This window comes from Ranitomeya imitator, chromosome 3 (genome assembly GCF_032444005.1).
Source record: "Ranitomeya imitator isolate aRanImi1 chromosome 3, aRanImi1.pri, whole genome shotgun sequence".
In the NCBI taxonomy this organism is placed as follows: Eukaryota; Metazoa; Chordata; class Amphibia; order Anura; family Dendrobatidae; genus Ranitomeya; species Ranitomeya imitator.
The window spans coordinates 25,287,043-25,309,790 of NC_091284.1; the positions used below are offsets into that span (position 1 = coordinate 25,287,043).

The window sequence follows — 22,748 nt, forward strand, 5'->3', positions numbered from 1 at the left end:
CAGAAGGGAAGTAGTGACTTTTGAAATGCAGACTTTGATGGAATGGTCTACGGGTGTCACGTTGCGTTTGCAGAGCCCCTGGTGTGCCTAAACAGTAGAAACCCCCACAAGTGACCCCATTTTAGAAACTAGACCCCCCAAGGAACTTATCTAGATATGTGGTGAGCACTTTGAACCCCCAAGTGCTTCACAGACGTTTACAACGCAGAGCCGTGAAAATAAAAAATCATTTTTCTTTCCTCAAAAATGATGTTTTAGCAAGCATTTTTTTAGATTCACAAGGGTAACAGGAGAAATTGGACCCCAGTAATTGTTGCGCAGTTTGTCCTGAGTATGCTGGTACCCCATATGTGGGGGTAAACCACTGTTTGGGCACACGTCAGGGCTCGGAAGTGAGGGAGCACCATTTGACTTTTTGAATACGAGATTGGCTGGAATCAATGGTGGCGCCATGTTGCGTTTGGAGACCCCTGATGTGCCTAAACAGTGGTAACCCCTCAATTCTACCTCCAACACTAACCCCCCCACACCCCTAACCCTAATCCCAACTGTAGCCGTAACCCTAATCACAACCCTAACCACAACCCTAATTCCAACCCTAACCCTAAGGCTATGTGCCCACTTTGCGGATTCGTGTGAGATATTTCCGCACCATTTTTGAAAAATCCGCGGGTAAAAGGCACTGCGTTTTACCTGCGGATTTTCCGCGGATTTCCAGTGTTTTTTGTGCGGATTTCACCTGCGGATTCCTATTGAGGAACAGGTGTAAAACGCTGCGGAATCCGCACAAAGAATTGACATGCTGCGGAAAATACAACGCAGCGTTTTCGCGCGGTATTTTCCGCACCATGGGCACAGCGGATTTGGTTTTTCATATGTTTACATGGTACTGTAAACCTGATGGAACACTGCTGCGAATCCGCAGCGGCCAATCCGCAGCCAAATCCGCACAGTGTGCACATAGCCTAATTCTAAAGGTATGTGCACACGCTGCGGAAAACGCAGTTTCCCATGAGTTTACAGTTCAATGTAAACCTACGGGAAACAAAAATCGCTGTACACATGCTGCGGAAAAACTGCACGGAAACGCAGCGGTTTACATTCCGCAGCATGTCACTTCTTTGTGCGGATTCAGCAGCGGTTTTACAACTGCTCCAATAGAAAATCGAAGTTGTAAAACCGCAGTGAAATGCGCAGAAAAAAACGCGGTAAATCCGCCATAAATCCGCAGCGGTTTAGCACTGCGGATTTATCAAATCCGCAGCGGAAAAATCCGCAGAGGACCAGAATACGTGTGCACATACCGAAACCCTAACCCTAGCCCTAACCCTAGCCCTAACCCTAGCCCTAACCCTAACCCTACCCCTAACCCTAACCCTATTCTAACATTAGTGGAAGAAAAAATTTCTTTATTTTTTTATTGTCCCTACCTATGGGGGTGACAAAGGGGAGGGGGTCATTTATTATTTTTTTTTATTTTGATCACTGAGATAGATTATATCTCAGTGATCAAAATGCACTTTGGAACGAATCTGCCGGCCATTTTGGAAGATGGCGGCGCCCAGGGAGAAGACGGACGGAACCCCGGCTGGATCGGTAAGTATGATGGGATGGGGGGGGGGGGAATCGGAGCGCGGGAGAAGTGGAACGGAGCACGGGGGTCGTGGAACGGAGCACGGGGGGGCTGGAATGGAGCACGGGGGGGTGGAACGGAGCACCGGGGGGGGGGGGGGGGTGGATCGGAGTGATTGGAGCACGGGGGGAGCGGACAAGAGCACGGGGGGAGCGGAGCACAGGACGGAGGGGAGCCGGAGCAGTGTACCGGCCAGATCGGGGGGCTGGGGGGGCGATGGGTGGGGTGGGGGCACATTAGTGTTTCCAGCCATGGCCGATGATATTTCAGCATCGGCCATGGCTGGATTGTAATATTTCACCCGTTATAATAGGTGAAATATTACAAATCGCTCTGATTGGCAGTTTCACTTTCAACAGCCAATCAGAGCGATCGTAGCCACGAGGGGGTTTAGCCCCTGGGCTAAACTACCACTCCCCCTGTCCCTGCAGATCGGGTGAAATGGGAGTTAACCCTTTCACCCGGCCTGCAGGGACACGAGCTTTCCATGACGCCACATAGGCGTCATGGGTCGGATTGGCACCGACTTTCATGACGCCTACGTGGCGTTATGGGTCGGGAAGGGGTTAATATAGCTGGAGACAGCAGTAGGAAACGTGACAAGTAATTCAATATCTGGGGCGTGTAAATCATTGGTGAAAATAGTGGAAGAGGAAGTAGCTAACTTCTTCCTAGATTTCATTGGTAATGTATATAACTTTTCTGTATAATCGGTGTGTACGGAAGGAAGTAGCTAACTTCTCAACCCTAAATAAATGTCAATTACTGAAAATCTGAGCCATAACTGCATGGAAATTTTAAGGGGTTGTCCACTAGTTGGATATTGACAACTCACTGGAACGTCAGGAAAAACTAAGAAAAGACATTATTATTTTTCACCTGCAAACGTTTTTGGAAAATTCACTTTTCTGGTGGCCGGGTGGCCGCTAACTGATTGCTGATGAGCTGTGCCCTCTATCCTGGGAATCTCAGATTTTCTCCCGTCCAATTGTTCCACCCATTATTTTGGGTCTGATTGGCCATTCGTACCTACACGATGGGTTGCTGAAGACATAAAGTTCTTGAGTTGAGCTGAGACTCCTCCTTGGTCGGGATCCAGCTTTTCTTCCTTCTAATTTCCCACTATATGCGTTCTTTGCTGACACGGAAAGTTGTGTCCACACTTCTTCGGGAAGCACTGACCCATTTGATGTCCTTGTGCCAAGTATAGAAGCCTGTGCTGTCCTCTAGTGGCCAAACAAGGACACCGAAAACGTTTCGCTTTACATCTTGCTGTGAAATTTAACGTCACCCTTATGTTTTTCCAATTCTGGGAAACTTCTTTTATCTTTCTACAAAGTATGACTGCTTGCCTCCAAAAAATGTCGTAACCCCTCTCCCCCCCCTAAAAAAGAAGAGGTGATGTGAAACTGCATTTTTCACAAATTCCCACGCTATTAACGCCCGTGGCCCAAACGTACATTGTCACCCATATGCGTGAACAGAGCAGAATTCATAGTTGTTGGAGTTATCTGGGTTCACCCATGATGGAGGGGATGGAGCTCTTCAGAAAGAGCTGGTGATGTAAAGGGATGAAAGGTGGCGCCCAGCTTGGTACAGCTGCTGTGTCACAAGATGGAGCCCCAAGATACATCTGGTGTCACAGGGTGAAGGGTGGAGCGCGACAGTGTGAATGGTGATTCCACTACACGCCATGTTCCAGTGAAAGTAGATCTCTCCGGCTGAGAAGAGCGGACAGGGAGAGAACATGACACGTGCAGTGACATCACCAGCTGTACCGACAAGCCCCACACTTTACCATGTGACCTCACCAGCGGTAACTCTCAGCTCCACCCTTCGTGCAGTGACCTCATCGGCGGTAACTATGAGCTCCACCCTTCGTGCAGTGACATCACCAGCGGTAACTGAGCTCCACCCTTGGTGCAGTGACCTCATCGGCGGTAACTGAGCTCCACCCTTGGTGCAGTGACATCACCGGCGGTAACTGTGAGCTCCACCCTTGGTGCAGTGACATCACCGGCGGTAACTGTGAGCTCCACCCTTGGTGCAGTGACATCACCGGCGGTAACTGTGAGCTCCACCCTTGGTGCAGTGACATCACCGGCGGTAACTGTGAGCTCCATCCTTGGTGCAGTGACATCACCGGCGGTAACTGTGAGCTCCACCCTTGGTGCAGTGACATCACCGGCGGTAACTGTGAGCTCCACCCTTGGTGCAGTGACATCACCGGCGGTAACTGAGCTCCACCCTTCGTGCAGTGACATCACCGGCGGTAACTGTGAGCTCCACCCTTCGTGCAGTGACATCACCGGCGGTAACTGTGAGCTCCACCCTTCGTGCAGTGACATCACCGGCGGTAACTGTGAGCTCCACCCTTCGTGCAGTGACATCACCGGCGGTAACTGAGCTCCACCCTTCGTGCAGTGACATCACCGGCGGTAACTGAGCTCCACCCTTCGTGCAGTGACCTCATCGGCGGTAACTGAGCTCCACCCTTGGTGCAGTGACATCACCGGCGGTAACTGTGAGCTCCACCCTTGGTGCAGTGACATCACCGGCGGTAACTGTGAGCTCCACCCTTGGTGCAGTGACATCACCGGCGGTAACTGTGAGCTCCACCCTTGGTGCAGTGACATCACCGGCGGTAACTGTGAGCTCCACCCTTGGTGCAGTGACATCACCGGCGGTAACTGTGAGCTCCACCCTTGGTGCAGTGACATCACCGGCGGTAACTGTGAGCTCCACCCTTGGTGCAGTGACATCACCGGCGGTAACTGTGAGCTCCACCCTTGGTGCAGTGACATCACCGGCGGTAACTGTGAGCTCCACCCTTGGTGCAGTGACATCACCGGCGGTAACTGTGAGCTCCACCCTTCGTGCAGTGACATCACCGGCGGTAACTGTGAGCTCCACCCTTCGTGCAGTGACATCACCGGCGGTAACTGTGAGCTCCACCCTTCGTGCAGTGACATCACCGGCGGTAACTGTGAGCTCCACCCTTGGTGCAGTGACCTCATCGGCGGTAACCGAGCTCCACCCTTGGTGCAGTGACCTCATCGGCGGTAACCGAGCTCCACCCTTTGTGCAGTGACCTCATCGGCGGTAACTGAGCTCCACCCTTCGTGCAGTGACATCACCGGCGGTAACCGAGCTCCACCCTTCGTGTAGTGACATCACCGGCGGTAACTGAGCTCCACCCTTGGTGCAGTGACATCACCAGCGGTAACTGTGAGCTCCACCCTTCGTGCAGTGACCTCAGAGAGCAGGTTGTAAGGACCACCTCTCTTTGCTGTGAGGGTATTGAGCGCTATTTCTTTTCTGCCATCAGAGGCAGAATGCAGTGATTTTCAGTGAGGTGATTGTCAGGAAGTCTACAGACATGTTTGCCCCCATGATAACGAGGTCACCTCACCCCTCTGCACTTTTTTGGCCGCCTCCATAGTCTCCTCTGATGTTTTGTATAAGCCGCTCTTCGCAGGGTTGTATAAATCTTCTAATTTTCTCTTTCTTTTCCTAACAGCTGAAAATTCCCGCTCGCTGTCTCGTAGGCCTCGGAGTGGAGCTGACTGTTGGATGTGTACCGGTACCTTGTCATGCCCGGCGGAAGAAGGGGTCCTAGCCGGCAGCAATTGAGCCGTTCCGCTTTGCCCTCACTGCAAACTTTGGTTGGTGGGACTTGTGGCAATGGCACAGGGCTGAGAAACAGGTCAGAGCCTTAAAGAACCCACCCTTGGGGAAAAAAATATATTAAGGCAAAAAAATATATATATTAATGCAAATAATGTCCTGGTGCCACTAGCTGGTGCCATTGTGCATCACATCAGCTGCATGATCGGCCGATATCCGAAAGGATCCTCATCTGTCTGATTTTATAGGAACTTTGTTGCTTAGTAATTTAGTAGCCGAAAGTGTAGCCTCCGCTCGCTCCGGATCACGGTCGCCATTAAAGCCAAACGGGAGTTTCCGGTGTTTGCTTGTTAAATGGCACGGGTGATCCGCAGCGAGTGGAGAACGGCTTTCAGTTCCTAAACAACAACAACAGTTCCACTATTAAAACGCTGCATCCAGGAAATATTTCAGATTTTAGCTCCGTTTTTACTTGACACTCTTGCTGCCTCCTCTCTTTACACCCACTCTTGCGCTCTCTTACACATTTCCTTAGCGGCTTTTTTGCTCACTTTCTCTCTCGTTTGTTCCCTGTTGCTCACTTACCTTTGTGCAGCTGTTTTTACCTTTTTAAGCTGCTCTTGCTCGTTTATTCTTTTCTGCTACCTTGTCTTCTTCCTCCTTTACCTTCACTGTTGCTCTGTGTATCACGCCTCTTGTTTTCTTTTTTTTCCATGTTTGCGCACTTTCATTTTTCCTCTTCATATCAATATCGCCTTTCTTTTTGCTCGCCCCACGCGTTTTTATCTTCTCACTTTTTTGTGCTCGTTTACGATTTTCTGCATTCACATCTTCCCCTTTTACCTTCACCGTATCACGGCTCTTGTTTTCTATTTGTCTGTTCTTGCTCATTTCTACTTTTTACTCTCCATCGATATCTTCTTTCTTTTTGCTTGCATAGCGCACTGTTTCTAAATGTTCGGGTGCTCGGGTTCGTCGTCTTCTCTGCTCGCTCGGGTTCGTCGTCTTCTCTGCTCGCTCGGCTTCGTCGTCTTCTCTGCTCGCTCGGCTTCGTCGTCTTCTCTGCTCGCTCGGCTTCGTCGTCTTCTCTGCTCGCTCGGCTTCGTCGTCTTCTCTGCTCGCTCGGCTTCGTCGTCTTCTCTGCTCGCTCGGCTTCGTCGTCCTCTCTGCTCGCTCGGCTTCGTCGTCCTCTCTGCCCGCTCGGCTTCGTCGTCGTCCTCTCTGCCCGCTCGGCTTCGTCGTCGTCCTCTCTGCCCGCTCGGCTTCGTCGTCGTCCTCTCTGCCCGCTCGGCTTCGTCGTCGTCCTCTCTGCCCGCTCGGCTTCGTCGTCGTCCTCTCTGCCCGCTCGGCTTCGTCGTCGTCCTCTCTGCCCTCTCGGCTTCGTCGTCGTCCTCTCTGCCCTCTCGGCTTCGTCGTCGTCCTCTCTGCCCTCTCGGCTTCGTCGTCGTCCTCTCTGCCCTCTCGGCTTCGTCGTCGTCCTCTCTGCCCTCTCGGCTTCGTCGTCGTCCTCTCTGCCCTCTCGGCTTCGTCGTCGTCCTCTCTGCCCTCTCGGCTTCGTCGTCGTCCTCTCTGCCCTCTCGGCTTCGTCGTCGTCCTCTCTGCCCTCTCGGCTTCGTCGTCGTCCTCTCTGCCCTCTCGGCTTCGTCGTCGTCCTCTCTGCCCTCTCGGCTTCGTCGTCGTCCTCTCTGCCCTCTCGGCTTCGTCGTCGTCCTCTCTGCCCTCTCGGCTTCGTCGTCGTCCTCTCTGCCCTCTCGGCTTCGTCGTCGTCCTCTCTGCCCTCTCGGCTTCGTCGTCGTCCTCTCTGCCCTCTCGGCTTCGTCGTCGTCCGTGCTCTCTTTTTCAGTCTTAGACCTCTGACATTTTTATCACTTCCTGTTTGATAAAACCCCTGTTCTCTCTCCCACTTGTAGGAATTGCAGTGCCGTTGGCCTTTCTGCCCCTCCGATTACTGCCTTGATCACCCCAGAGCCGGTGCGTCACTGCCGCATTCCTGACCTGCCGCTGGACGGGAGTCTTCTCTTTGAGTTCCTCTTTTTCATCTACCTTCTCGTGTCGCTCTTCATCCAATACATAAACATATACAAGACGGTTTGGTGGTATCCGTACAATCACCCGGCCTCCTGCACTTCCTTGGTGAGTAAGAGACTTGAGCATTTTGTTTAAAGAGAGACTTCGCAAGATGTCTGCCAAGTGCTGGGCTGTTTAACTCCCGTCCTCCCCAGAATCCAGGCAGGTAATGGATGGAGGGGTGGCAACCACACTATGTGAGACCAGAGGACTGGAGACCATCAGTCAGTGAATGGAAACATTAATTGTGTGAATAGATATGGTACTGTGCAAAAGATTTAGGCAGGCGTGGAAAAAGTGCTGCAAAGTAAGAACGCAATAAATTTGTTTATTTTTACCAATTATCAAAATGCAGAATGAATGAAGAAAAGAAAAATATAAATCCCATCAGTATCTGGTGACTGCTGTTCACCTCCATCATCGGTAGTATTATTATTATTTGTTTATATAGAACTATTGATTCCAAGGATTAACGTCAAAACACAAATGTCACTAACAGTAGACAAAGTAACAATGGTAGACTGATACAGAGGGAAGAGGACCCTTGCAGGCTTACATTCCACAGGATTATGTGGAAGGAGACATACGAACATTTACATACACACAGTTCTGCTACATATTCATGTTTACATACACACAGTTCTGCTACATATTCATGTTTACATACACACAGTTCTGCTACATATTCATGTTTACATACACACAGTTCTGCTACATATACACATTTGCATACACATACACTGTACATAGAATACCCCATTTTTCAGTTCGTTCCAGGTCATGTGATTGATTATATGATCTGAAAGGTTCCTGCTCCCTCAGGACGTGCAGCCTCTGTGCAGGTCCCGATATCTTCCTTTCCTGCTCTGCACCAATCAGATAAATGTGGGGCTGAAGGAGAGAGCAGTTCTCAGTGATCAGGAAGGACACTGCCTCAGCGTTCTCGTCTGTAGCTGCCTCCAGTCTATAAGAGTCACTCACCTACTAGAAAGTATTTTCATGCTAAAAGTACATTGAATGGTAAAATAATGGCCCGCTCTTATTTAATTATGTGACTGTCTGTTATATGTTTTTGCACAATTTGTCAATAACATATATTTTCTCCCCATATGAGTTATTTTTGATGGTCAAGACAATATGACTTTCCAGCAATTATTTTTTCACACTCTAGGTATAATAATGGCTTTTCCCTGTGTGTGGGGGATTTTTTATCTTTAAAGGGGTTGTTCATTACTTGGACAACTACTTCTCATTCCTCAGGTTTGGTCCTGTTAAAATAAAAACACTTATACTCACCTCCTGTACCGATATCATAACATCGGTACAGGAGTCTCTCTGGTCTCCGCCCGTCCCCTCCATCATCAGTATCTCTGGTGGCCGCCCGTCCCCTCCATCATCAGTATCTCTGGTCTCCTCCCGTCCCCTCCATCATCAGTATCTCTGGTCTCCTCCCGTCCCCTCCATCATCGGTATCTCTGGTCTCCTCCCGTCCCCTCCATCATCGGTATCTCTGGTCTCCTCCCGTCCCCTCCATCAGTATCTCTGGTGGCCTCCTGTCCCTTCCATCATCAGTATCTCTGGTGGCCGCCCGTCCCCTCCATCATCAGTATCTCTGGTGGCCGCCCGTCCCCTCCATCATCAGTATCTTTGGTGGCTGCCCGTCCCCTCCATCATCAGTATCTCTGGTGGCCTCCTGTCCCTTCCATCATCAGTATCTCTGGTGGCTGCCCGTCCCCTCCATCATCAGTATCTCTGGTGGCCGCCCGTCCCCTCCATCATCAGTATCTCTGGTCTCCTCCCGACCCCTCCATCATCAGTATCTCTTGTGGCTGCCCGTCCCCTCCATCATCAGTATCTCTGCTCCCCTCCCGTCCCCTCCATCATCAGTGTCTCTGTTGGCTTCCTGTCCCCTCCATCATCAGTATCTATGGTCTCCTCCCGTCCCCTCCATCATCAGTATCTCTGGTGGCCTCTTGTCCCCTCCATCATCAGTATCTCTGGTCTCCTCCCGTCCCCTCCATCATCAGTATCTCTGGTGGCCTCCTGTCCCTTCCATCATCAGTATCTCTGGTGGCCGCCTGTCCCCTCCATCATCAGTATCTCTGGTCTCCTCCCGTCCCCTCCATCATCAGTATCTCTGGTCTCCTCCCGTCCCCTCCATCATCAGTATCTCTGGTGGCTTCCTGTCCCCTCCATCATCAGTATCTCTGGTCTCCTCCCGTCTCCTCCATCATCAGTATCTCTGGTCTCCTCCCGTCCCCTCCATCATCAGTATCTCTGGTGGCCTCCTGTCCCCTCCATCATCAGTATCTCTGGTCTCCTCCCGTCCCCTCCATCATCAGTATCTCTGGTGGCCTCTTGTCCCCTCCATTATCAGTATCTCTGGTCTCCTCCCGTCCCCTCCATCATCAGTATCTCTGGTCTCCTCCCGTCCCCTCAATCATCAGTATCTCTGGTGGCCTCTTGTCCCCTCCATTATCAGTATCTCTGGTCTCCTCCCGTCCCCTCCATTATCAGTATCTCTGGTCTCCTCCCGTCCCCTCCATCATCAGTATCTCTGGTGGCCTCCTGTCCCTTCCATCATCAGTATCTCTGGTGGCCGCCCGTCCCCTCCATCATCAGTATCTCTGGTGGCCGCCCGTCCCCTCCATCATCAGTATCTCTGGTGGCCGCCCGTCCCCTCCATCATCAGTATCTCTGGTGGCAGCCCGTCCCCTCCATCATCAGTATCTCTGGTCTCCTCCCGTCCCCTCCATCATCAGTATCTCTGGTAGCCGCCCGTCCCCTCCATCATCAGTATCTCTGGTGGCCTCTTGTCCCCTCCATCATCAGTATCTCTGGTCTCCGCCCGTCCCCTCCATCATCAGTATCTCTGGTCTCCGCCCGTCCCCTCCATCATCAGTATCTATGGTTTCCTCCCGTCCCCTCCATCATCAGTATCTCTGGTGGCCTCCTGTCCCTTCCATCATCAGTATCTCTGGTGGCCGCCCGTCCCCTCCATCATCAGTATCTCTGGTGGCCGCCCGTCCCCTCCATCATCAGTATCTCTGGTGGCCGCCCGTCCCCTCCATCATCAGTATCTCTGGTCTCCTCCCGTCCCCTCCATCATCAGTATCTCTGGTCTCCTCCCGTCCCCTCCATCATCGGTATCTCTGGTCTCCTCCCGTCCCCTCCATCATCGGTATCTCTGGTGGCTGCCCGCCCCCTCCATCATCAGTATCTCTGGTCTCCTCCCGTCCCCTCCATCATCAGTATCTCTGGTCTCCTCCCGACCCCTCCATCATCAGTATCTCTTGTGGCTGCCCGCCCCCTCCATCATCAGTATCTCTGGTCCCCTCCCGTCCCCTCCATCAGTATCTCTGGTCTCCTCCCGTCCCCTCCATCATCAGTATCTCTGGTGGCTTCCTGTCCCCTCCATCATCAGTATCTATGGTCTCCTCCCGTCCCGTCCATCATCAGTATCTCTGGAGGCCTCCCGTCCCCTCCATCATCAGTATCTCTGGTCTCCTCCCGACCCCTCCATCATCAGTATCTCTTGTGGCTGCCCGCCCCCTCCATCATCAGTATCTCTGGTCCCCTCCCGTCCCCTCCATCATCAGTATCTCTGGTGGCTTCCTGTCCCCTCCATCATCAGTATCTATGGTCTCCTCCCGTCCCCTCCATCATCAGTATCTCTGGTGGCCTCTTGTCCCCTCCATCATCAGTATCTCTGGTCTCCTCCCGTCCCCTCCATCATCAGTATCTCTGGTGGCCTCCTGTCCCTTCCATCATCAGTATCTCTGGTGGCCGCCTGTCCCCTCCATCATCAGTATCTCTGGTCTCCTCCCGTCCCCTCCATCATCAGTATCTCTGGTGGCTTCCTGTCCCCTCCATCATCAGTATCTATGGTCTCCTCCCGTCCCCTCCATCATCAGTATCTCTGGTGGCCTCCTGTCCCCTCCATCATCAGTATCTCTGGTGGCCTCTTGTCCCCTCCATTATCAGTATCTCTGGTCTCCTCCCGTCCCCTCCATCATCAGTATCTCTGGTCTCCTCCCGTCCCCTCCATCATCAGTATCTCTGGTGGCCTCCTGTCCCCTCCATCATCAGTATCTCTGGTCTCCTCCCGTCCCCTCCATCATCAGTATCTCTGGTGGCCTCTTGTCCCCTCCATTATCAGTATCTCTGGTCTCCTCCCGTCCCCTCCATTATCAGTATCTCTGGTCTCCTCCCGTCCCCTCCATCATCAGTATCTCTGGTGGCCTCCTGTCCCTTCCATCATCAGTATCTCTGGTGGCCGCCCGTCCCCTCCATCATCAGTATCTCTGGTGGCCGCCCGTCCCCTCCATCATCAGTATCTCTGGTGGCCGCCCGTCCCCTCCATCATCAGTATCTCTGGTGGCAGCCCGTCCCCTCCATCATCAGTATCTCTGGTCTCCTCCCGTCCCCTCCATCATCAGTATCTCTGGTAGCCGCCCGTCCCCTCCATCATCAGTATCTCTGGTGGCTGCCCGCCCCCTCCATCATCAGTATCTCTGGTCTCCGCCCGTCCCCTCCATCATCAGTATCTCTGGTCTCCGCCCGTCCCCTCCATCATCAGTATCTCTGGTCTCCTCCCGTCCCCTCCATCATCGGTATCTCTGGTCTCCTCCCGTCCCCTCCATCATCGGTATCTCTGGTGGCTGCCCGCCCCCTCCATCATCGGTATCTCTGGTCTCCTCCCGTCCCCTCCATCATCAGTATCTCTGGTCTCCTCCCGTCCCCTCCATCATCAGTATCTCTGGTGGCCTCCTGTCCCTTCCATCATCAGTATCTCTGGTGGCCGCCCGTCCCCTCCATCATCAGTATCTCTGGTGGCCGCCCGTCCCCTCCATCATCAGTATCTCTGGTGGCCTCCCGTCCCCTCCATCATCAGTATCTCTGGTCTCCTCCCGCCCCCTCCATCATCAGTATCTGTGGTCTCCTCCCGTCCCCTCCATCATCAGTATCTCTGGTCTCCGCCCGTCCCCTCCATCATCAGTATCTCTGGTCTCCTCCCGTCCCCTCTATCATCGGTATCTCTGGTGGCTGCCCGCCCCCTCCATCATCAGTATCTCTGGTCTCCTCCCGACCCCTCCATCATCAGTATCTCTTGTGGCTGCCCGCCCCCTCCATCATCAGTATCTCTGGTCCCCTCCCGTCCCCTCCATCAGTATCTCTGGTCTCCTCCCGTCCCCTCCATCATCAGTATCTCTGGTGGCTTCCTGTCCCCTCCATCATCAGTATCTATGGTCTCCTCCCGTCCCCTCCATCATCAGTATCTCTGATGGCCTCTTGTCCCCTCCATCATGAGTATCTCTGGTGGCCTCCTGTCCCTTCCATCATCAGTATCTCTGGTGGCCTCCCGTCCCCTCCATCATCAGTATCTCTGGTGGCCTCCCGTCCCCTCCATCATCAGTATCTCTGGTGGCCGCCCGTCCCCTCCTTCATCAGTATCTCTGGTCTCCTCCCGTCCCCTCCATCATCAGTATCTCTGGTGGCCTCCTGTCCCCTCCATCATCAGTATCTCTGGTGGCCTCTTGTCCCCTCCATCATCAGTATCTCTGGTCTCCTCCCGTCCCCTCCATCATCAGTATCTCTGGTCTCCTCCCGTCCCCTCCATCATCAGTATCTCTGGTGGCCTCCTGTCCCCTCCATCATCAGTATCTCTGGTCTCCTCCCGTCCCCTCCATCATCAGTATCTCTGGTGGCCTCTTGTCCCCTCCATTATCAGTATCTCTGGTCTCCTCCCGTCCCCTCCATCATCAGTATCTCTGGTCTCCTCCCGTCCCCTCCATCATCAGTATCTCTGGTGGCCTCCTGTCCCCTCCATCATCAGTATCTCTGGTGGCCGCCCGTCCCCTCCATCATCAGTATCTCTGGTGGCCTCCCGTCCCCTCCATCATCAGTATCTCTGGTAGCCGCCCGTCCCCTCCATCATCAGTATCTTTAGTGGCTGCCCGCCCCCTCCATCATCATTATCTCTGGGCTCCTCCCGTCCCCTCCATCAGTATCTCTGGTCTCCTCCCGTCCCCTCCATCATCATTATCTCTGGTCTCCTCCCGACCCCTCCATCATCAGTATCTCTTGTGGCTGCCCGCCCCCTCCATCATCAGTATCTCTGGTCCCCTCCCGTCCCCTCCATCAGTATCTCTGGTCTCCTCCCGTCCCCTCCATCATCAGTATCTCTGGTGGCTTCCTGTCCCCTCCATCATCAGTATCTATGGTCTCCTCCCGTCCCCTCCATCATCAGTATCTCTGGAGGCCTCCCGTCCCCTCCATCATCAGTATCTCTGGTCTCCTCCCGACCCCTCCATCATCAGTATCTCTTGTGGCTGCCCGCCCCCTCCATCATCAGTATCTCTGGTCCCCTCCCGTCCCCTCCATCATCAGTATCTCTGGTGGCTTCCTGTCCCCTCCATCATCAGTATCTATGGTCTCCTCCCGTCCCCTCCATCATCAGTATCTCTGGTGGCCTCTTGTCCCCTCCATCATCAGTATCTCTGGTCTCCTCCCGTCCCCTCCATCATCAGTATCTCTGGTAGCCTCCTGTCCCTTCCATCATCAGTATCTCTGGTGGCCGCCTGTCCCCTCCATCATCAGTATCTCTGGTCTCCTCCCGTCCCCTCCATCATCAGTATCTCTGGTGGCTTCCTGTCCCCTCCATCATCAGTATCTATGGTCTCCTCCCGTCCCCTCCATCATCAGTATCTCTGGTGGCCTCCTGTCCCCTCCATCATCAGTATCTCTGGTGGCCTCTTGTCCCCTCCATTATCAGTATCTCTGGTCTCCTCCCGTCCCCTCCATCATCAGTATCTCTTGTGGCTGCCCGCCCCCTCCATCATCAGTATCTCTGGTCCCCTCCCGTCCCCTCCATCAGTATCTCTGGTCTCCTCCCGTCCCCTCCATCATCAGTATCTCTGGTGGCTTCCTGTCCCCTCCATCATCAGTATCTATGGTCTCCTCCCGTCCCCTCCATCATCAGTATCTCTGGTGGCCTCTTGTCCCCTCCATCATGAGTATCTCTGGTGGCCTCCTGTCCCTTCCATCATCAGTATCTCTGGTGGCCTCCCGTCCCCTCCATCATCAGTATCTCTGGTGGCCTCCCGTCCCCTCCATCATCAGTATCTCTGGTGGCCGCCCGTCCCCTCCTTCATCAGTATCTCTGGTCTCCTCCCGTCCCCTCCATCATCAGTATCTCTGGTGGCCTCCTGTCCCCTCCATCATCAGTATCTCTGGTGGCCTCTTGTCCCCTCCATCATCAGTATCTCTGGTCTCCTCCCGTCCCCTCCATCATCAGTATCTCTGGTGGCCTCCTGTCCCCTCCATCATCAGTATCTCTGGTCTCCTCCCGTCCCCTCCATCATCAGTATCTCTGGTGGCCTCTTGTCCCCTCCATTATCAGTATCTCTGGTCTCCTCCCGTCCCCTCCATCATCAGTATCTCTGGTCTCCTCCCGTCCCCTCCATCATCAGTATCTCTGGTGGCCTCCTGTCCCCTCCATCATCAGTATCTCTGGTGGCCGCCCGTCCCCTCCATCATCAGTATCTCTGGTGGCCGCCCGTCCCCTCCATCATCAGTATCTCTGGTGGCCTCCCGTCCCCTCCATCATCAGTATCTCTGGTCTCCTCCCGTCCCCTCCATCATCAGTATCTCTGGTAGCCGCCCGTCCCCTCCATCATCAGTATCTTTAGTGGCTGCCCGCCCCCTCCATCATCAGTATCTCTGGTCTCCTCCCGTCCCCTCCATCAGTATCTCTGGTCTCCTCCCGTCCCCTCCATCATCATTATCTCTGGTCTCCTCCCGACCCCTCCATCATCAGTATCTCTTGTGGCTGCCCGCCCCCTCCATCATCAGTATCTCTGGTCCCCTCCCGTCCCCTCCATCAGTATCTCTGGTCTCCTCCCGTCCCCTCCATCATCAGTATCTCTGGTGGCTTCCTGTCCCCTCCATCATCAGTATCTATGGTCTCCTCCCGTCCCCTCCATCATCAATATCTCTGGTCTCCTCCCGACCCCTCCATCATCAGTATCTCTTGTGGCTGCCCGCCCCCTCCATCATCAGTATCTCTGGTCCCCTCCCGTCCCCTCCATCAGTATCTCTGGTCTCCTCCCGTCCCCTCCATCATCAGTATCTCTGGTGGCTTCCTGTCCCCTCCATCATCAGTATCTATGGTCTCCTCTCGTCCCCTCCATCATCAGTATCTCTGGGGGCCTCTTGTCCCCTCCATCATCAGTATCTCTGGTCTCCTCCCGTCCCCTCCATCATAAGTATCTCTGGTGGCCTCCTGTCCCTTCCATCATCAGTATCTCTGGTGGCCTCCCGTCCCCTCCATCATCAGTATCTCTGGTGGCCGCCCGTCCCCTCCTTCATCAGTATCTCTGGTCTCCTCCCGTCCACTCCATCATCAGTATCTCTGGTGGCCTCCTGTCCCCTCAATCATCAGTATCTCTGGTCTCCTCCCGTCCCCTCCATCATAAGTATCTCTGGTGGCCTCCTGTCCCTTCCATCATCAGTATCTCTGGTGGCCTCCCGTCCCCTCCATCATCAGTATCTCTGGTGGCCTCCTGTCCCCTCCATCAGTATCTCTGGTGGCCTCTTGTCCCCTCCATCATTAGTATCTCTGGTCTCCTCCCGTCCCCTCCATCATCAGTATCTCTGGTCTCCTCCCGTCCCCTCCATCATCAGTATCTCTGGTGGCCTCCTGTCCCCTCCATCATCAGTATCTCTGGTCTCCTCCCGTCCCCTCCATCATCAGTATCTCTGGTGGCCTCCTGTCCCCTCCATCATCAGTATCTCTGGTGGCTGCCCGCCCCCTCCATCATCAGTATCTCTGGTCTCCTCCCGTCCCCTCCATCAGTATCTCTGGTCTCCGCCCGTCCCCTCCATCATCAGTATCTCTGGTCTCCTCCCGTCCCCTCCATCATCGGTATCTCTGGTCTCCTCCCGTCCCCTCCATCATCGGTATCTCTGGTGGCTGCCCGCCCCCTCCATCATCAGTATCTCTGGTCTCCTCCCGTCCCCTCCATCAGTATCTCTGGTCTCCTCCATCATCAGTATCTCTGGTCTCCTCCCGACCCCTCCATCATCAGTATCTCTTGTGGCTGCCCGCCCCCTCCATCATCAGTATCTCTGGTCCCCTCCATCAGTATCTCTGGTCTCCTCCCGTCCCCTCCATCATCAGTATCTCTGGTGGCTTCCTGTCCCCTCCATCATCAGTATCTATGGTCTCCTCCCGTCCCCTCCATCATCAGTATCTCTGGTCTCCTCCCGACCCCTCCATCATCAGTATCTCTTGTGGCTGCCCGCCCCCTCCATCATCAGTATCTCTGGTCCCCTCCCGCCCCCTCCATCAGTATCTCTGGTCTCCTCCCGTCCCCTCCATCATAAGTATCTCTGGTGGCTTCCTGTCCCCTCCATCATCAGTATCTATGGTCTCCTCCCGTCCCCTCCATCATCAGTATCTCTGGTGGCCTCTTGTCCCCTCCATCATCAGTATCTCTGGTCTCCTCCCATCCCCTCCATCATAAGTATCTCTGGTGGCCTCCTGTCCCTTCCATCATCAGTATCTCTGGTGGCCTCCCGTCCCCTCCATCATCAGTATCTCTGGTGGCCTCCTGTCCCCTCCATCATCAGTATCTCTGGTGGCCTCTTGTCCCCTCCATCATCAGTATCTCTGGTCTCTTCCCGTCCCCTCCATCATCAGTATCTCTGGTCTCCTCCCGTCCCCTCCCGTCCCCTCCATCATCAGTATCTCTGGTCTCCTCCCGTCCCCTCCATCATCAGTATCTCTGGTCTCCTCCCGTCCCCTCCATCATCAGTATCTCTGGTGGCCTCCTGTCCCTTCCATCATCAGTATCTCTGGTGGCCTCCCGTCCCCTCCATCATCAGTATCTCTGGTCTCCTCCCGTCCCCTCCATCATCAGTATCTCTGGTAGCCGCCCGTCCCCTCCATCATCAGTATCTCTGGTCTCCTCCCGTCCCCTCCATCATCGGTATCTCTGGTCTCCTCCCGTCCCCTCCATCATCGGTATCTCTGGTGGCTGCCCGCCCCCTCCATCATCGGTATCTCTGGTCTCCTCCCGTCCCCTCCATCATCAGTATCTCTGGTGGCTAGCTGTCCCCTCCATCATCAGTATCTCTTGTGGCTGCCCGCCCCCTCCATCATCAGTATCTCTGGTCCCCTCCCGTCCCCTCCATCAGTATCTCTGGTCTCCTCCCGTCCCCTCCATCAGTATCTCTGGTCTCCTCCCGTCCCCTCCATCATCAGTATCTCTGGTGGCTTCCTGTCCCCTCCATCATCAGTATCTCTGGTGGCCTCTTGTCCCCTCCATCATCAGTATCTCTGGTCTCCTCCCGTCCCCTCCATCATAAGTATCTCTGGTGGCCTCCTGTCCCTTCCATCATAAGTATCTCTGGTGGCCTCCCGTCCCTTCCATCATCAGTATCTCTGGTGGCCTCCCGTCCCCTCCATCATCAGTATCTCTGGTGGCCGCCCGTCCCCTCCTTCATCAGTATCTCTGGTGGCCTCCCGTCCCCTCCATCATCAGTATCTCTGGTCTCCTCCCGTCCCCTCCATCATCAGTATCTCTGGTCTCCGCCCGTCCCCTCCATCATCAGTATCTCTGGTCTCCTCCCGTCCCCTCCATCATCAGTATCTCTGGTAGCCGCCCGTCCCCTCCATCATCAGTATCTCTGGTGGCTGCCCGCCCCCTCCATCATCAGTATCTCTGGTCTCCTCCCGTCCCCTCCATCATCAGTATCTCTGGTGGCTTCCTGTCCCCTCCATCATCAGTATCTCTGGTCTCCTCCCGTCCCCTCCATCATCAGTATCTCTGGTCTCCTCCCGTCCCCTCCATCATCAGTATCTCTGGTGGCTGCCTGTCCCCTCCATCATCAGTATCTCTGGTGACCTCCTGTCCCCTCCATCATCAGTATCTCTGGTCTCCTCCCGTCCCCTCCATCATCAGTATCTCTGGTGGCTAGCTGTCCCCTCCATTATCAGTATCTCTGGTCTCCTCCCGTCCCCTCCATCATCAGTATCTCTGGTCTCCTCCCGTCCCCTCCATCATCAGTATCTCTGGTGGCCGCCCGTCCCCTCCATCATCAGTATCTCTGGTGGCCGCCCGTCCCCTCCATCATCAGTATCTCTGGTGGCCGCCCGTCCCCTCCATCATCAGTATCTCTGGTGGCCTCCTGTCCCCTCCATCATCAGTATCTCTGGTGGCTGCCCGTCCCCTCCATCATCAGTATCTCTGGTGGCTGCCCGTCCCCTCCATCATCAGTATCTCTGGTGGCTGCCCGTCCCCTCCATCATCAGTATCTCTGGTGGCCGCCCGACCCCTCCATCATCAGTATCTGTGGTCTCCTCCCGTCCCCTCCATCATCAGTATCTCTGATGGCTGCCCGTCCCCTCCATCATCAGTATCTCTGGTGGCCGCCCGTCCCCTCCATCATCAGTATTTCTGGTGGCCACCCAACTCCTCCATCATCAGTATCTCTGGTCTCCTCCCGTCCCCTCCATCATCAGTATCTCTGATGGCCGCCCGTTCCCTCCATCATCAGTATCTCTGGTGGCCGCCCGTCCCCTCCATCATCAGTATCTCTGGTGGCTGCCCGTCCCCTCCATCATCAGTATCTCTGGTGGCCTCCTGTCCCCTCCATCATCAGTATCTCTGGTGGCTGCCCGTCCCCTCCATCATCAGTATCTCTGGTGGCCTCCTGTCCCCTCCATCATCAGTATCTCTGGTGGCTGCCCGTCCCCTCCATCATCAGTATCTCTGGTGGCCTCCTGTCCCCTCCATCATCAGTATCTCTGGTGGCTGCCCGTCCCCTCCATCATCAGTATCTCTGGTGGCCTCCCGTCCCCTCCATCATCAGTATCTCTGGTGGCCTCTTGTCCCCGTCATCATCAGTATCTCTGGTCTCCTCCCGTCCCCTCCATCATCAGTATCTCTGCTGGCCTCCTGTCCCCTACATCATCAGTATCTATGGTCTCCTCCTGTCCCCTCCATCATCAGTATCTCTGGTGGCCGCCCGTCCCCTCCATCATCAGTATCTCTGGTGGCCGCCCGTCCCCTCCATCATCAGTATCTCTGGTCTCCTCCCGTCCCCTCCATCATCAGTATCTCTGGTGGCCGCCCGTCCCCTCCATCATCAGTATCTCTGGTCTCCTCCCGTCCCCTCCATCATCAGTATCTCTGGTCTCCTCCCGTCCCCTCCATCATCAGTATCTCTGGTCTCCTCCCGTCCCCTTCATCATCAGTATCTCTGGTGGCCTCCCGTCCCCTCCATCATCAGTATCTCTGGTGGCTGCCCGCCCCCTCCATCATCAGTATCTCTGGTGGCCTCCTGTCCCCTCCATCATCAGTATCTCTGGTCTCCTCCCGTCCGCTCCATCATCAGTATCTCTGGTGGCCTCTTGTCCCCTCCATCATCAGTATCTCTGGTCTCCTCCCGTCCCCTCCATCATCAGTATCTCTGGTGGCCTCCTGTCCCCTCCATCATCAGTATCTATGGTCTCCTCCCGTCCCCTCCATCATCAGTATCTCTGGTGGCCTCCCGTCCCCTCCATCATCAGTATCTCTGGTGGCCTCCTGTCCCCTCCATCATCAGTATCTCTGGTCTCCTCCTGTCCCCTCCATCATCAGTATCTCTGGTGGCCTCCTGTCCCCTCCATCATCAGTATCTCTGGTGGCCTCCCGTCCCCTCCATCATCAGTATCTCTGGTGGCCTCCCGTCCCCTCCATCATCAGTATCTCTGGTGGCCGCCCGCCCCCTCCATCCTCCATATCTGATACCAATGATGTAGTTGACGCGCGGTCGGCCGCTTTCGATGATTGTCGACGGTCGGATACATTTGTGCTACTGCTGCGTTTGTGCCATAAAGCGATGTGTAGAGTGATACAATTGTAACAAAACTTCAGCTGGGAGAATATCACACATTGTCCTCTTGTTATTGTTGCTGATGTCTCGTCGCTTTGTCTCTGGATATTTGGGGTCCAGACAGATGACGTGGACTCTTTGTCTTGCAGAATTTCCACCTCATTGACTATCACCTGGCAGCTTTTATCACGGTGATGTTGGCCCGGCGCCTGGTCTGGGCCCTCATTTCTCAGGTAGGTGCTCCTCCGGCAGTTTGGCTTTGATGCAGTTCTGCATTTCTCCTGTAGGGGCACTGCAGGGTATAATGATCAGGTATAGGGAATTCTCTACACATAGACTTGCACTTATCATATTAATGACACCTTGTTTAATATCAACTGTGCCGTCACCCGGCGTTCCCAGAAATGGAGACTAAATCAGAAAAAAAGTGTTTTTATTAAGAGAATCTTTCTTGATTAACTTTTGAACGCTCTATCCTGAAAGTGAAAACTTTTGAGGGGTGATTTAAAGGGGTTGTTGAAAAACGCGGCTACTCTCTTCCAAAAACCACGTCCCAACCATCCACAGTATTTTGTGGCACTTCAACTTAGCTGAGCTGCAGTACCAGACACAACCTGTGGGCAGGTGTGGCGCTACTACCCTTACATCTGTACCCAAAAACCCACAAATTACTGACCTGTGTGACTTGCATCATTGATGTTTTTGATTGGAGAGTTTAATGGTTTCTGTGTTCCCATTCTGTAAGAAGTCAGTATGAGAGATTTCTAACAGCCGAACCCCTGAACTTCTCTCTTCTTAGGCCTCTCAGGTAGGATCAGCGTCCATGGTACAGTACAGCGCCCTGATCACCGCCCGCCTGGTCCTCCTCACTATGTGCGGGTGGGTTTTCTGCTGGACCCTGGTTAATCTGTTCCGCAACCATTCAGTTCTGAACCTGCTCTTCCTGGGCTACCCGTAAGTGTCCTCTATTCTCTTTCTGCATATTGAATTGCTCCTTTTAAAAATTGGTACCAGTGAATCTTAAATAAAACACTAACTTTATACAGCCACCACTAGGGGGAGCTCAATACATAAAGATTTACAGTCTCCAGCAGAGGGAGCTCACCACATACAGATATATACAGTCACCACTAGGGGGAGCTCACCACATACAGATATATACAGCCACCACTAGGGGGAGCTCAATACATAAAAATTTACAGTCTCCAGCAGAGGGAGCTCACCACAGATATATACAACCACCACTAGGGGGAGCTCACTACATACATATATATACAGTCACCACCAGAGGGAGCTCACCACAGATATATACAGTCACCATTAGGGGGAGCTCACTACATACAGATTTATACAGCCACCATTAGGGGGAGCTCACTACATACAGATTTATACAGCCACCACTAGGGGGAGCTCACTACATAAAGATTTATACAGCCACCACTAGGGGGAGCTCACTACATACAGATATATATACAGTCACCACTAGAGGGAGCTCACTACATACAGATATATAGTCACCACTAGAGGGAGCTCACTACATACAGATATATATACAGTCACCACTAGAGGGAGCTCACTACATACAGATATATACAGTCACCACTAGGGGGAGCTCACTACATACAGATATATACAGTCACCACTAGAGGGAGCTCACTACATACAGATATATATACAGTCACCACTAGGGGGAGCTCACTACATACAGATTTATACAGTCACCACTAGAGGAAGCTCACTACATACAGATATATATACAGTCACCACCAGAGGGAGCTCACCACATACAGATATATACAGTCACCACTAGGGGGAGCTCACTACATACAGATTTATACAGCCACCACTAGAGGGAGCTACCTACATACAAATTTATACAGCCACCACTAGAGGGAGCTCACTACATACAGATATATATACAGTCACCACTAGGGGGAGCTCACTACATACAGATTTATACAGTCACCACTAGAGGAAGCTCACTACATACAGATATATATACAGTCACCACCAGAGGGAGCTCACCACATACAGATATATACAGTCACCACTAGGGGGAGCTCACTACATACAGATTTATACAGCCACCACTAGAGGGAGCTACCTACATACAAATTTATACAGCCACTACTGGGGGGAGTTCACTACATACAGATTTTTACAGCCACCACTAGAGGGAGCTACCTACATACAGATTTACACAGCCACCATTAGGGAGAGTTCACTACATACAGATTTATACAGCCACTACTAGGGGATCTCACTATGTACAAATTTATTCAACCACCACTAGGAGGAGCTCCGTACATACAGATTTTATTCAACCACCACTAGAGGGAGCTATCTACTTACAGATTTATACAGCCAGCACTAGTGGGAGCTTATTGCATACAGATTTATAGCCACCCCTACGAGTATCTTATTATACAGATTTATGCAGCCATCATTAGGAGGAGCTCACTACATACAGGTTTATAAAGTCTTCATTAGAGGAAGCTCACTATATAAAGATTTATACAGCCACCACTAGGGGGAGCTC

At 53.3% G+C, this 22,748-nt stretch overlaps 1 protein-coding gene across 1 annotated transcript in view; it reads left to right on the plus strand.

The window, feature by feature from the left end:
* The window catches only part of TMEM39A (transmembrane protein 39A), a 40,814-nt gene that overhangs the window by 12,647 nt on the left and 5,419 nt on the right, over positions 1 to 22,748 (plus strand). The window contains exons 2-5 of the mRNA XM_069760585.1: positions 5,154 to 5,339; positions 7,171 to 7,393; positions 20,359 to 20,442; positions 21,009 to 21,163. Coding sequence (XP_069616686.1) covers positions 5,227 to 5,339; positions 7,171 to 7,393; positions 20,359 to 20,442; positions 21,009 to 21,163 — 575 coding nt within the window. The 5' untranslated portion in view covers positions 5,154 to 5,226. The remainder of the gene's footprint in view (positions 1 to 5,153; positions 5,340 to 7,170; positions 7,394 to 20,358; positions 20,443 to 21,008; positions 21,164 to 22,748) is intronic.